Consider the following 15,733-nt stretch of genomic DNA (forward strand, 5'->3'; position numbering starts at 1 on the left):
AAAAGAGGGGAAAAACCCTATTATTATAAAACTAGTTTCATTTTACCAGGTAAGGCCCACTGAGCTATATTGCTCTTTTCAAAAGGGACCTGGCCATAATTGATACAGTAGCTCAACGAAGTGGCATATAACGTGGGAATTTATAGCAGCAGACTAATATTCTAAACGCATGTTTCCAAATGTGGAGGGAAAAACCGGAGAACTCAGATAAAAGCCACACGACCAAGGGGAGTGAGAATATGCAAACTCCAGAACTAAAGGCGTAAGGATCAGGATCGAAACCACAACCTCCTTCATACCAGGCGAGGTAGTTAACATCTCGCCACCACAACGCCCTGGCTTTGACATTCCTTCTCCTCAGAGACACTGGAGGGGGGTGTAACGATCAGAACATCTACGGGCCGATCCGCCACCTTCATAAATGGAACATGAAAGGCAAGCGACTGTGGCTTGTTTTTGCTACCGCACCATGCTATGAAACCAGTTCCATGCGTTAGATTCCCAGTCACGGCGAACATCAGTGGCAAGCGATACCCGAACTGCTCCCGGGCCCCCACTTTTACCAACTCACATTATTGACGAGCGTGGTGAAGGATGGTGAAAAAAAACCACGACCAGCATGGCCGTGAGGAGTCCATCTGGCAGCGGATTCACAAAGTGCAGTCGTACGTTATTGTGTTGTTTTGTATCCTCATTGTTAAATATATAAACAAAAATTGGAAGACCTCATTGCTGCACGTAACATTTGCAGAGAGCATGGGGGGCTCGACACCCCCCTCGTCGGTGGAGGAGGAGGAGCATCGAGGGGGTGGGTTTGAAGACCTTGTGACCTGTTGCAACCTCTCCCCACAACAAAACCATCATCCATCCTTCAGCAACGACACGACCAACTGTGGTAAGCCTGGAGTGAGCCCGTAGTAAGCCTGGAGTGAGCCTGTAGTAGGCCTGAAGTGAGCCTGTAGTAGGCCTGGAGTGAGCCTGTAGTAGGCCTGGAGTGAGCCTGTGGTAACCCTGGAGTGAGCCCGTAGTAAGCCTGGAGTGAGCCCGTAGTAACCCTGGAGTGAGCCTGTGGTGACCCTGGAGTGAGCCTGTGGTAATTATAGAGTGAGCCTTTGGTAAGCCTGGCGTGAGCCTTTGGTGAGTGTGCTAAGCCTCTGGTAAGCCTGGGGTGAGCCTTTGGTGAGTGTGGTAAGCCTCTGGTAAGCCTGGAGTGAGCCTGTGGTAAACCTAGCGTGAGCCAGTGGTGAGTCTGTAGTAAGCCTATGGTAAGCCTGTGGTAAGCCTAGAGTTAGCCTGTAATGAGCATGGAGTGCGTGTGTATATATATATAGAAAAGTAAGTAAAATTAAATTTTGTCAGCAACGTGGCCTTGACATTTTACTCGCAAGATATTCTGGGATCGTGTCTGGGAGAGAGAGCTGGCCCACACGCAATGGTGGCTCATGGTCCGGGGCACCCCAACCGACTCTAGTTTTTTTTCCTTCCAACTCGAGTTTCCTTAGCGATCCGGCCACGCCAGGTGAAGTCGTGAGAAGGCATAATCATCGGCGTCGTTTTGGAGAACAGCACAATAAATACGCAGGCAATTTGCCCCCCTAAAATGTCTCTCCCCTCGACGTAAAAACACATACACAATCTGTTCTCCTATAACGCGGTGGTAGTTGCGTTCCTGAAGAACACCGCATTATGGAGAAAAAAAACGCATTAAAAGAAATAATATAAAATATTATAAAGCTTAAACACAGTCCGCAATTGCACGATGCGCACGCAGTCCGAACAAAGATTTGAGGCACTTGAGTAGCATCTAGAAGCTTACAGCAGCATCCCGCCTTGTGTGATGCTACACCGAGACAACCGTACACCCGCTTTATTCCCACTCGCGCGACGTAGTTGCGTTCACTGAATCGCGTGATATCCAATTCGCATCCGCGTTATGAAAAAAATGTGTTCTCTAATACATTCATCGCGTTGTATTCAATTGGCGTTATGAAAACACGCGGCTTTATAGGAGAACAGACTGTATGAAGGTTTTTTTTTTACACAACCCACAGCATTCTCTGATCGCATAATTTCAGCGTGGGTTCAACACAAGCAAACTGTGGAACGGCTTTGACATTCAATGTCTCGTCAGCAACCAAGATCGTTTGCAGCAGTGCCGGTGAACTGCCAGGTGTGAACTTGAGTCGGCTTAAGCTGGATGTCTCATGAAGTCTAGGGTTCGGCAAGGATACACAGGGCGGTGGTGTAGTGGTTAGCATGCTGCGCTACGAACCTGGTGGCGAGCATCTATGAAGGCCGGCGACATGGTGGCGAGATTTTAACTACCTTACCTGGTATAACACCTGTATATTTGGAGTTTGTATGTTCCCTCTCCCCGTGGTCACGTGGATTTTTCTCTGGGTCCTCCGTATTTTCCCTCCACATTTAGAATCAACATCACGCGCTTCGAGTATTTGGCTGCTATAAATGTCCACTTGATGAGAAACTTTGTTGAGCTATCATTTGTGTGGCCAGGTCGCTTCTGAAAAAGAGCTATATAGCTCAGTGGGCATTGCCTGGTACAATAAAAAAAAAGTAATCAAAATAGTACTTGTCCCAACGGTCTGCCAAGGCTACACGGGGGAATCTTTACCTGTGTCTCTGCGTGATTGTTTTCCGTGTCCCCCGGAAGCGCTGGAGTGCAGCCTGGAGGATTCGCGTGGGTGGTGCGGCTGGGAAGGGGGCCAGTCCAAGGAGAGCTTCACCTGGACCAGGGAGACGTGGGACCAGCTCGGCCCACGCGTCCGCAACATGAGCCCTCTGCTGGACCACACAACCAACTCGAGCGCAGGTGACGTCACGCAGAGGAGGGGCGGCTCGCCAACGCTCAGAGGAATTTCCTCTGATCCCCCCGGCCCTTTTACCCGCAAGTCCTGTTATTCTCGACCCCAGTTGATCCCCCACCAATCCGCCCCGCCCCCCGCCCCCGCCCCCGCCACCATACAAATGTTCCCCGATCCGTGACCCGGCACCTGTGCCCCCTTGTGCAGGTGCACCGCCTGCGCACTTGTGATAGCCATGCCATCGGATCTGCCGATGGAATTCTTCCCGTTGTCTGCGGGGTGATAGGAAATGTCTCGAGGGGGGGGGGGGGGGTGGGCGCTCTGCCACTCGTGGGGAATTTGTCCTGTTACCCCGTGCTTGTCTGTGGGTAACCACGTTTATCCCTGGGTAACCGCGTGGAATGTCGTCAAGGGGTGAATCGATACACCTTCAACTTATACAAATGTAGGGACTTCGGTTTGAGAAGTGTGACGATTCCTAGGATTTGTCTCCTACTATCGAAGATTTGAATGCCGGTTCTGTTCAATCACTTTCGGTATGTCACAATTCCCCATGTTAACCACTGTGGTGGTAACAGCGCCTCCATTGTCACCATTGTTAACGGTGTTGATGTTGTTGAAGTATCACATTGTTTGTTGTCGAGTGAAACTAGGCCAGCGAGTGTCATTGGAGAAAGTCGTCAGGAGAAGTCCGTGTCCGCTTGCAGCTCGCTCCCGTTTTACTCGGGCAAACACACGGCCCAAATTGACTTTTACAAGGCAACGCAACACCAAACAGAAGTAACCTATTCTCGCGGACACCGGCAATGCGGCGCGCCGTGCCACGCCGTCACGTGCCGAGAAGCGATTGTGACCGACCGATCAATGCGTCGTCCCTGGCCAAATAATAATAATAACAATAACACCCTCGTCGATAAAGCTCAATGCTTGGGCTCGGTAGGAAATGAGCGGCAATTTGATGGCGGCGGGAGCCGGCGTCAAGGTTCGCCGATAAGAGTCGCGGCGACGGCACGGAAGGGGGGAATGCGGCTCCTCAGTGACCTTTATACTCCACCCCGCCACCTGACCCTGGCACGGCCAGACACTGCCACTGAACCACATGGACCCCCCCCCCCCCACCACCCCACCGGGCGGGACTGCATGGGGAGGGTCGCATCGCTCATCAATCAATCAATTGGTTTTTAAATAATTTAGTTTTGAATATTTTATATTGCCCGTTGTCCCCCCCCACACCTTTCCCCAAATGGTGAATGTGGCTATAGATAATAATGTATATTCTTAGCTCTTTCGGTAACGTGACTTTACCGAAAGAGCTAAGAATATGAATTGCTGCAGTCACGAAAGCTTTAAATCAAAAAATAATAATGTTTTTTGTTTACCCAGACCTTGAGCTCTAACCCTGGATGCTTGTTGATCGCCTGTCTAAACGGTTGTTCAGTCTCAAGCCTGCTTAGCCTCCCAGATCTGAGAAGATCGGATGCATTCTGGATGATCTTGTCATTGGCAGCTTTAAATATACTGCGTTTCCAAGTGGGAATGAGAGTAATATGTAATTGTGCATATGTGTTTTAATGTTTAGTTGGTCACACCCCCCTCTCCCGCCCCCACCACTAAAATACACCAGGGTTACACTCTTTGATCCGGTGAATTTGCACACGGAATTTCGAGGACACGCTCTTTCTGAGCACCTGGTGCGATGTGTAACCATCGCCACTTGGGGAGACCAAGGCAACCAGGCGTGGTTCTGGGCACAACACCGCCGTGCGAGACGTGCCGGCCTTCATGGGCACTCACTCACAGCACTTGCCCCAGCAGTACGTGAAGCCTACCTGGGGCGGGGGGGGTGGGGGATCTTTGTTTGTGTTCCCCAGGCCACATGCTGGTGGTGATCATGAACGGGACCTCCGGCAATCGGGTGGCAGAGCTCAGGAGCCCGTGCCTACACAGCGCTGGACCCGACTGCACTGTCTCCTTTTGGTATGGAGCGGAGAGAGGAACTGCCCATCGCAGCACAGGGAGATGGAGAAGTCGGCACTACCCCACCAAACACTCTCACCACTCACCAGCACCACCCCACCAAACACTCTCACCACCCACCAGCACCACCCCACCAAACACTCTCCCACCCACCAGCACCACCCCACCAAACACTCTCCCCACCCACCAGCAGCACCCCACTAAACACTCTCCCCACCCACCAGCAGCACCCCACCAAACACTCTCACCACTCACCAGCACCACCCCACCAAACACTCTCACCACTCACCAGCACCACCCCACCAAACACTCTCCCCACCAACCAGCACCACCCCACCAAACACTCTCACCACTCACCAGCACCACCCCACCAAACACTCTCACCACTCACCAGCACCACCCCACCAAACACTCTCCCCACCCATCAGCACCACCCCACCAAACACTCTCCCCAACCATCAGCACCACCAAACACTCTCACCACCCACTCTCACCACCCCACCAAACACTCTCACCACTCACCAGCACCACCCCACCAACCACTCTCCCCACCCACTCTCACCACCCCACCAAACACTCTCACCACTCACCAGCACTACCCCACCAAACACTCTCCCCACCCACCAGCACCACCCCACCAAACACTCTCACCACCCACCAGCACCACCCCACCAAACACTCTCACCACTCACCAGCACCACCCCACCAAACACTCTCACTACTCACTCTCACCACCCCACCAAACACTCTCACCACTCACCAGCAGCACCCCACCAAACACTCTCCCCACCCACCCACCAGCACCACCCCACCAAACACTCTCACCACAAACCAGCACCACCCCACCAAACACTCTCACCACCCACCAGCAGCACCCCACCAAACACTCTCCCCACCCACCAGCACCACCCCACCAAACACTCTCACCACCCACCAGCACCACCCCACCAAACACTCTCACCACTCACCGCCACCACCCCACCAAACACTCTCACCACCCACCAGCACCACCCCACCAAACACTCTCCCCACCCACCAGCACCACCTCACCAAACACTCTCACCACTCACCAGCACCACCCCACCAAACACTCTCACCACCCACCAGCACCACCCCACCAAACACTCTCACCACTCACAAGCACCACCCCACCAAACACTCTCACCACCCACCAGCACCACCCCACCAAACACTCTCACCACTCACCAGCACCACCCCACCAAACACTCTCACCACCCACCAGCACCACCCCACCAAACACTCTCACCACTCACAAGCACCACCCCACCAAACACTCTCCCCACCCACTCTCACCACCCCACCAAACACTCTCACCACTCACCAGCACCACCCCACCAAACACTCTCACCACTCACCAGCAGCACCCCACCAAACACTCTCACCACCCACCACCAACACCCCACCAAACACTCTCACCACTCACCAGCACCACCCCACCAAACACTCTCACCACTCACAAGCACCACCCCACCAAACACTCTCCCCACCCACCAGCACCACCCCACCAAACACTCTCACCACCCACCAGCACCACCCCACTGTCGTTATATTAGAATCGCACTGTGTGCTCTTTCCGAGGACGTCCTGCAACTGCTCGCTGACCATGCCGCTGCGTGTCCTTCCAGGTATTACAGGCACGGGCCCTTCGTAGGCCCCATGGAGCTGTGGCTAAGCGAGGACAAGAGTGAGACGTTGCTGTGGTACGAGCCGTATGAGCAGCCTGGCAGCTGGCTCCACGCACAGGTACGGTCTCTCCTCTGTGTCATTACCGTCATCGTCATCGTTTTCATCGCCGTAGTCATCATTGTTATCATCATTCTGATCGGCAGCATAATTTTCGCTTTCATCATCGCCATAATCATTCTCGTCATCGTCAGTGTCATCCCTGTCATCAGATAATTTTGTACACGCTGTCGCTGGGTGGACAGTGGCATACATTGTGCACCACAGTGAGTCGCCCCGCACATCCGATTTAGCACGGTTGTGGCTACGTATGGTGCGAAAGAAGTTCGGCATACACACAGCAGCATCACACCACTGCTAGTACAGTCTGTTCTCCTATTGCGCAGTAGCTGCGTTGCCGAAAAACACCGCGTTATGTAAAAATCGCGTTATAATAAATTATATATCATGAAACACAGTCCGCGATAAAGACTGAGGTGCGTGAGTCGCATCTCGAAGCATCCAGAAGCATCCCAATGCCTTGTGCGATGCTAAGCCGTGGCAGCCATACAACCACTTATTCCTACTCGCGCGACATAGTTCCGTTCGCTCAATCGCGTTATATCCAATTCACATTCCGCGTTCTATAAGCAAAAATGCGTTCCCTAATGCATTAATCACGTTACACCCAAGTTCGCATTACAGGAGTACACAGTATATTTTGGGCTAGTGGAGCAAAGTGGTGGGGGAGGGGGTTGGGGTGCAGGTTTGTCCCCCTCCAGCTGAACCCCCACTGACTTCCTGCTGCCCCCTCCCTCCCCTCCCCCGCCTACCCCTCCGTCAGGTGTGGCTGGGCCGGCGTGCCGGGCCCTTCCGCGTGTCCCTGCGCAAGTTGGAACTCGGGAGGTATGTGGGCGCCACGGCCGTGGACGACCTCGCGCTCGTGGGGTGCGCCCTGCCGCCGCCCAGGGCCGAGTGCCCCTCGACGGAGCCGCCGGCGTTCCGCTGCTCACGGAGCGGCGCCTGCGTCGAGGCGTGCCTGCGCTGCGACCTCACCGACCACTGCGGTGACGGCTCCGACGAGGAGGACTGCGGTGAGGGGCGGGCGGGCGAGCGGCCGCCACCCGGAGCGTGTCCGCTCCCTCGTCCCTCTGCGGCGGCTCGTGCGGGGAAAAATGCACGCGGGGTGAGATCGGCCCGCGGAAGTAGACGTGGCGGAGCTGCTTCCGAGGGCCCTTCGCGTGATGTCTCTTAAAAACAAAACAACGTAGTATTTTTTTATTTTATTTTACCAGGTAAGGCCCCCTGAGCAGTGCAGCTCTTTTACAGAAGTGACCTGGCCATTATATTTTGTAGCTTAATGAAGTGGCTTATCACGTGACAATTTAGAGCAGCCAAATACTCTAAAACAATGTTCTTCTATAATTTTAATGGCGGGGGGAGCACTTTCACCGATAGGCATCAGTGTTAGGACCACCACATCGCTTGCAAGACAAACTAGTGCAATCCTTAATGCAATTATGCATAGTTTTAGAAGCGCATCTGAATGCGTGCGATGCAGTAATCGTTTTTGTTCGATGGCTCGCCAAAAGCTGCTGCTGCGAGGATGACTGGAGTTCGTATGATGGCTTGTGCTCCTTGACAAGAGGTTCATGCTCATTGACAGATGGTCATAATGACAGCGAGGATTATGATGACAACAGTGATGATAATGGTGATGATGACGGTGATGACGATGATGATGAAGACGACGATGATGATGGCGATGATGACGGTGATGATAACATTGATGATGATGATGATGACAGTGATGATGATGATGATGACAGTGATGACGATGGTGACGGTGGTGATGGTGATGATGATGACGGTGATGATGTTGACGGTGGTGATGACGGTGATGACGACGACGATGATAACGACGACAACAATGATGACGATGATGACGGTGGCGATGATGACGATGATGACGAGCGATGATGGCCCGCGTGCAGATTGGACGCAGCAGTGCGACTTCGAGTCGGGCCTGTGCGACTGGCGGCAGGCGAGCGACGACGAGGACGACTTCGACTGGACCCTGCAGCGCGGCCCATCGAGCACACCGCTCACGGGGCCCTACACGGACCACACGCTCGGCACCGGCGCCGGCACCTACCTCTACATCGAGGCCTCCGAGCCCCAGGTGCTCGCTCCGAGGCCGTGGGGGGCGAGCGGCAGACTCGCGCGCTCACGTCCGGCCCGCCACGGACTCCTCTTGCACTCTTTTGTTTGTAGACGGTCATTATCCACGTGAATGTGAAAGCGACTGCATTTCTTTTGAGGGGGAGCGGCGAAGGCTGAATGATTTATATTCAATGGATTCAATATATTGGTTCGGGTTTTTGTTTTTTTTGCTGCTCACGACTTCTCCTTCTGGACGTGACATCCTGCCAGCCAGCCAGTCAGACAGTCAGCCAGCAAAACTTACAAAAAATTAATAGTGTGAAGAATAGCACGGTTAGCTACGTACGGTGCGAAAGAAGTTCAACACGCACGGGTACAATATTCGAAAACGTATCTGAAAGAGAAGCCCTCCCTCCCCCCCCCCCCCAACTCCACCACCGCACCAGGCGTTTGGCGACCGCGCGGTGCTGATGAGCCGGGCGTTTGGGCCGGTGTCCGAGTCGGCGGGCTGCGCCCTGCGCTTGCACTACCACATGTGGGGGCGCAACGTCTACCGCCTGGCCGTCTACCGCCGCTCGCACCGCAATGGCCGCGGGCAACTGCTGTGGGCGCGCTACGGCAACCGCGGCGACCGCTGGGTGCGCGGCAACGTGACGCTCGCCGCCACGCAGCCCTTCCAGGTCCGCGCGGTGCCACACGCGTCACGTGGGGAGGGGGCAGTGGGAAGGGGGGGGGGCGGGGGGGGGAGCGAGTTATTTTTTTGTTGTTGGTAAATATGATTTTTTTTGTTTGTTGGTGAATATTTTTCAACAACAGTCGCAGAGAAGCGTCCCGACTCAACCGACTTTTCTCTCCGCCTGATGGAGGCCGCTTGTGTTGCGATCGAAACGTCGTGGGTTTTTTTTATTTTATTATTAATTTTTTAAGTTTTTTTTTATCTATGTGACTTTACCTAAAGAACCAAGAATATGGGATTCCTGCAGTCACGAAAGTTTTATGTCAAAATTCAACCGAGTTGTTTATTGGGGGGGTGGAAAAAAGAAGGGGGTGGGGGGGTTGGGGGGGGTGGGGTGGGTGGAGGGGGGGGGCGCCACTGCCCCAACCAGGTGAGGATATCACAACGAGGGAAGGATGACGATTTTTTAATGGGGGGGGGGGAGGTGGGAGGAGGGGTGACAGGGTAGGGGAATTCATATTCTTTGGGTAAAGTCACGTAGATAGGTTCAAATAAAATAACGAAACAAATAACAAAAAAACGACGACGTTTCGATCACAACACAAGCGATCGTCATCCTCTTTCCTCCTGATGACGGCCGCTTGTGTTGTGATCGAAACGTCGCCGTTTTTTCTGCAGTCACGAAAGCTTTAAGTCAAGGGTAGGGGAAGTATAGCCAGCCTAATGAGGGAAATTCGGGGTAGCAGTGTGGGTGGAAGTGGGCGAAAGGGCATGGGTGGGTGGGGGGCGACGCTTTTGACGTTTGAGGTCGAACAAAATGCGAAGGGTGACCTTGCTCGCTCCTTTGTTGGGTGCGTGGAGATCTCCGCGCTGTGTGCCGTGCGCTCGTGCGCCTGTAGGGGGGGGCGGCGGTGCAGCAGTTAGCGCGCTGCGCGAAGAAACCCCGCTCAACCCGAGTTCGATTCCCGCTAATGACCAATAACAGTGCCCGTTCCTGGGCCTCCCCTAGGTAGATGCAGCCTTAAATGAGCACCTGGTGCGGTTTGTAACCAATCAGCGCCGGGGAAACGAAAGCGGTCGGGCGCAGTGTTTGGCCACCCACCGCCTCATGTGTCGTGCCAGGAACTTGCCCCAACAGTCTGTTGAAGGTGGGGTTCTTTGTGTGTTGTGTGGGTGTGTGGGTGCAGGTGCTGGTTGAGGGAGTAGTTGGCGATGACTACCACAGTGACATTGCCATCGATGACCTGTCCTTCATCAACTGCCCCCTCTTCGATGGTGAGAAACGGGAGACACACACCACGGGGTTCTCTGCGGCAGACATGTCACGAGCGCGCCTTCCAGTCTTGCAATAATAATAATAATAATGTTTAGCGATAATTCACCAAAGCCACTTTGAAAACTCGCTGTTGGATGAAGGCGTCCTTCGTCGTTGGGGTTCGTTGAGCGTGCTTCGCCCGAGCTGTCCTGTACAGTGCGGGTTCGTGAAGGTGGGGAGTCGTTTCAGATTTCGCTCGCCACCGATGTTGAGACGTGGCCGGGATTCAATCTCGTGCCGCTTGCGTCACGGTGTAGTGCGTTAACCACTGCACCACTGCTCTGCTTTCCCGCGATATTTATTTTTGGTTACGGCGGCAAGCCTCACAAACAGTTATCTAAACCTCAAGAAGACATTGCAGCTTTCCATAAGATACGAGCATTGAGTTTCAGCGCTATCCGCGCCCAGATCACGCACAAACACGATCGTTTTTTTGCCAAACATCCCACTCTTATCTCAGGCCGACCCTCTCTCACTCTTGCGCCTGCGCTCGCTCGCTCGCTCGCTCGCAGGGGAGTTGCCACTGCTCGTGACCCCGACGAACCCCGTCGCCTCGTCCACGCTGCTGCCCAACGACTGCACCAAGGGCGAGTTCGTGTGCCGCTCGGACGCCGCGTGCCTCTCCCCGGGCGCGCTCTGCAACTTCCGCGAAGACTGCGCCGACGGCAGCGACGAGGCTCACTGCGGTACGCGGTGGGGGTGGTGGGGCGGTTGGTGCGGGGGGGGGCGGTGGCGGGACCCGTACGAGATGTGGAGCGACGGTGGTGCGCGAGCGACGCAGAGGGCGATCGGTGTTGGCCGTGCGCTGACGAGGCTGTGGCACGCGTGGTCGCGACGCAAAAACTCGCGGGCAGAAGCCGTACGGGATGTAGAGGAGCGCACACTCCAGTCGTCATGTTTTGGTCCGTCGATGACTTTGCTGAGGTGCGGCCGCGTTTCTCCGGGGAGGCGCATGCCGTGCGGGAGACGCCGAAATTGGTGCCGCTGAGAGGTCGGCAGTAACCGTTCTCTCCCACCGGTGCACGTCACCCGACCCGCAGTGCTGCCGCTGTGCGGGTTCACCGATGGGGTCATGTGCTTCTGGACCGTCCTCCGGGACAATGTCGGCGGCGGCGGCAGCAGCAACGAAGAGGATGGGTTCCGCTGGAGTCTGGGGCAAGGAGCAACGGTTTACCCCATGGAGTCCGACCACAGACCCACCGTCGACCATACCACGTGCGTGCCGTTCCCCTCTGCCGCCACCATATTGCAACCACCGCGACCACGAAAACACCACCGCCACCACTGTCACCAGCACAAAAACGCCAACACAGCCACCTCCACAAGAACACCAACACCACCACCACCATACTACTACTACTGCCACCACCACAAAAACACCACCACCATACCACCAAAACACCACCAGCACCACAAAAACACTATCACCACCACTGCAGCTGTTGCTCCTGATGCTCATACCTCCCTTTACAACAAAAAAACCGTTGATTCAATAATATGTATTTCTGGGAATTGAAAATCGGTCAAAACGTGCCCACGTCTCCACCACCAACGGCCGTGATGATGCGCTGCAGCCAATCCCACCAGGGCCCATGCCAACCACCCGACGCCCCTGGGCACATGCACCCACCAATCACAGCTGCCCAACTGCACGACTTGACATTGCCACCCCTCCCGAGTGCCAGCAACCTGCCACCACCTCCATCGCCTCTACGCTTAAAGCTGGCGCTGCCAGGGCCCCCAGCCAAGTGCCAGCGCTGGGTCCCCCCACACCCTCCCTCCCCCACGACACCCACCCCCTCCGCCTTCCCCTTTTTTCGTAGCCGGTTACCTGCGCTCCTCCTGCCCGTGGACTGCGGCACAGTTGCACCACCTGCGCACTCGATAGCTGCCCCCCACTGCGCACCCTAGCAGCCTGCCCTTGCTGTTTGTGGCGGTAGGGGCGAGGCGGAGGGCTGGTACCTGTATGCGGACAGCTCGAGCGGGAAGTTCTGGGAGGCGTCGGACCTCGTGACGCCCACGATCGGTCGTTCGGGACCGAATTGTCACCTGGTCTTCTGGTACCACATGGAGGGAGTGAGCATCGGCCTGCTGCAGGTATCCGCACCGCGCGCGCATTGCAGGCTCCTGCGACCGCACGAGGCACTCGAGGCAGGCGACGATTCTCCAGCACGGTGATCTGAGGGGTTGTCACAATTCGGAGTCACAATTCGACCCGGCCTCGTTCATGTAGTTGCGCTTTTTCCGTCTCGGTTTTGTGCCGCTTTGGTGGATCCACGGACGAAGATGTCACAATGTTGAGTCTAATCGTCATGCAGAATTGTGACAATTTATGAAGTCGTGGGAGAGAGGGGTCATATGTACGTATGTATGTTGAACTTCTTTCGCAGCATACATAGCCAATCGTTCTAATCGGAGGTGTGGGGACAAAAAACTGAACACAAAAAGCAGTTCTAAAGAAATTCGTTTTCAATCTCGATGATTTAAAAGTCCATTGCTCTAGTGGCTTACTGATATCAGAAGGAAGTAAACCATACCATGCCTTCTCCATAGCCTTGTGGGCAGCACTTAGAGAAAGGCTTCTGCCTGAACGTTCTTTGTAGTAATCATAGCAGTAGACCCTTCATCATTCGTCTTTATCGTGCACATAGATCACCACAAGTACGATGGCAGGCGTGCGAGCACATTCACAAAAAACATTACGAACAACGTTCTAATATACTGCCTGTGTAAGATTGGCCGATCGGTGAATGATAGACGTGCTTCAATAATGATGGCTTTTTTAGTGTTGTGACCAAATGTTCTCACGAGACTTCTGACTGAACGTTCCAACAGAACGGTCCAATCAATTATTCTGGCTGACCCTTACCAACGTAACGTTCCGACTGAATCTTCCAAATTAACATGCCGGCAAAACATTCCGACTGAAACCCTCTGACCTAATGCTCCGACCGAACGTTCTGACCGAGCGTTCCGACTGAATCTTCGGACCCATTGTTTTGTCCGAACTTTCAGTTGGAATATTCCGACCGAACGTTTTGACCGAACGCTCTGACCCAATGCTTCCGACCTAAGCGTTCTGGCACGAACGTTCCGTACCGCGTCCCCGCGCCCAGGTGCTCGTGTCCTCCATGAACGTGACGTACCCTCTGTGGATGAAGAACGGTGACCAGGGCGCCGGCTGGAGGCAGGCGCGGGTGCTCCTGGGCGTGCGCGTCCGCTTCCAGGCATGTTCCTGCCCGCCCCGTACACGCTGTTTGACCGTATCTACTTCGCCTCGTCGGCCAGCAGGTGTTGGGGAAGGAGGGCGTTGACAGATGTGGCAGCGTAGAAATACGGCACGACACGACAGGGTTGCGTTGTCTGCACTGCCCTACGCCGCCCAGAGCGTAGGCCCGCGGGCGCCCCTCGCGCCTGTTTTTGTGCACGACGGTCGCCCATCCCGGGGTTCGGTCTTCCCTCGTTCATTTGCGAGCGATACGTTCCGGAGATGCTCCTGAACAGGAAATGTCACCGATGGCGGTGTTCGCCCTGCCAAACCTGTCCTTTAAATGAATTTCCTTAAGTCAGTACGTAAACAATCAAGCTCATTACTTTCTCATCACTTTGTCTCATTCTCCCATCACCATTCTCTCTCATCACTTTATCGTATCACTTTCTTTCTTTCTCTCTCTCTCTGTCAATGTAGCGGCTGCAAGGAGTTCCAGTTCCGATTTGGGGATAGCCAAAATGTAAACACACTTTAACGCAAAGATAACAAACAATTTATTGAATATGGTGGGGAATTGGTCGCTATCGAATGACTTGGTGACGACAAAATGTTCAAAAGTCAAAACTGCGTTGTTAAAGAATAACAAGGAGGGGAAAAAAAACAAATTCACGCAGTTTATTCTTCTTCTTTGAAAGGTTGCCGGACCCCTGGCCTAGCGTTGTAACCCCATAACTCCACACGCCGCTCCTGCCCCCACAAACCTTGCACCTCTGTCCTTGACCCTCACCGCCCCCTCCCCCACTCCCCCCCCCCCCCCCCCGTGTCGCCAGGTCATAGTGCGCGTGCGGAAGGGCGTGGGCTACCTTGGCGACCTCGCCATCGACGACTTGGAGTTCTCGGACTGCGCTCCGCCCGAGCCCGGCACGGAGCTCTGCTCGGCGAGCGACTTCCCGTGCCACAACGGGCTCTGCGTGCCGGCGTTCAGCCTCTGCGACTTCAACAACGACTGCATTGACAATTCGGACGAGGCGCCACAGATCTGCGGTGAGCGGCGGCGGCGGCGGTGGTGGTGGTGGCGGCGGCGATGGTGGTGGTGGCGGCGGTGGTGGTGGTGGTGGTGGCGGCGGTAGTGGTGGCGGTGGTGGCGGTGGTGGTGGTGGCGGTGGTGGTGGTGGTGGTGGCGGTGGCGGTGGTGGTGGTGGTGGTGGTCAGCCGGGGCCGCCAGGCTGGGTCAGAGGGAGAGAGGGAGGAAGTAGAGCGATGACCGATATTATCCGGAATGTGCCGGAACACTTGCGTTTTCGTGGCATCTTGGATTTCTCTGAAACGACTTTTTTTACAATTTTTATTTTACCAGGTAAGACCCACTGAGCTATGCATCTCTTTTTCAGAAGTGACCCTGCCACAAATGATAGCGCAGCCTAGTGGCTTATCATCATGTGGACATTTATCGCAGCCAAATATTCTAAACGCGTGCTGTTGATTCTAAATGTGGAGCCGGAGGACCCAGAGGAAATTCCATGTGACCACGGGGAGAGAGAGAGAGAAACACGCAAACTCCAAATATACAGCAGGCGTCAGAGTCGGGATCGAACCCACGACCTCCTGTGTACCGGGAGGGGGGGGGGTAGTTAACTTCTCGCCACTGTCAATAGCAGCACAGGAATATTGAGCTACAATGATACAGGGTTATTAAGAATAGGTGTACCTTGTACTCGTGAAAACATGAAGCGCTGAGACTGAAAGAGATAAAAAGCACCGAGGACCAGTAACTCCAAGGTGGATGGGTGGTTCGGGGGGGGGAGGGGGTTTCCGGCTGCTCACCGCTGAGATCGCCAACGACCCACTACGGATCAGCCAACGACCCGCTACGGATCAGCCAACGA

The 15,733-nt window shown here is 54.7% G+C and overlaps 1 protein-coding gene across 2 annotated transcripts in view; it reads left to right on the forward strand.

Annotated features, from left to right (window-relative positions):
* The window catches only part of LOC116949166 (MAM and LDL-receptor class A domain-containing protein 1), a 49,005-nt gene that overhangs the window by 3,624 nt on the left and 29,648 nt on the right, over positions 1–15,733 (forward strand). For both annotated transcript variants that reach the window (XM_032966352.2, XM_076069218.1), the window contains exons 2-14: positions 752–895; positions 2,672–2,830; positions 4,694–4,799; positions 6,446–6,563; positions 7,327–7,576; positions 8,477–8,664; positions 9,092–9,325; positions 10,509–10,596; positions 11,149–11,322; positions 11,677–11,851; positions 12,577–12,733; positions 13,753–13,863; positions 14,678–14,891. In XM_032966352.2, the coding sequence (XP_032822243.2) occupies positions 752–895; positions 2,672–2,830; positions 4,694–4,799; positions 6,446–6,563; positions 7,327–7,576; positions 8,477–8,664; positions 9,092–9,325; positions 10,509–10,596; positions 11,149–11,322; positions 11,677–11,851; positions 12,577–12,733; positions 13,753–13,863; positions 14,678–14,891 (2,118 nt within the window). The remainder of the gene's footprint in view (positions 1–751; positions 896–2,671; positions 2,831–4,693; positions 4,800–6,445; positions 6,564–7,326; positions 7,577–8,476; positions 8,665–9,091; positions 9,326–10,508; positions 10,597–11,148; positions 11,323–11,676; positions 11,852–12,576; positions 12,734–13,752; positions 13,864–14,677; positions 14,892–15,733) is intronic.

Source organism: Petromyzon marinus, chromosome 2, assembly GCF_048934315.1.
Source record: "Petromyzon marinus isolate PM22_M1 ecotype Great Lakes invasive population chromosome 2, UKy_Petmar_22M1.pri1.0, whole genome shotgun sequence".
Lineage (NCBI taxonomy): Eukaryota > Metazoa > Chordata > Hyperoartia > Petromyzontiformes > Petromyzontidae > Petromyzon > Petromyzon marinus.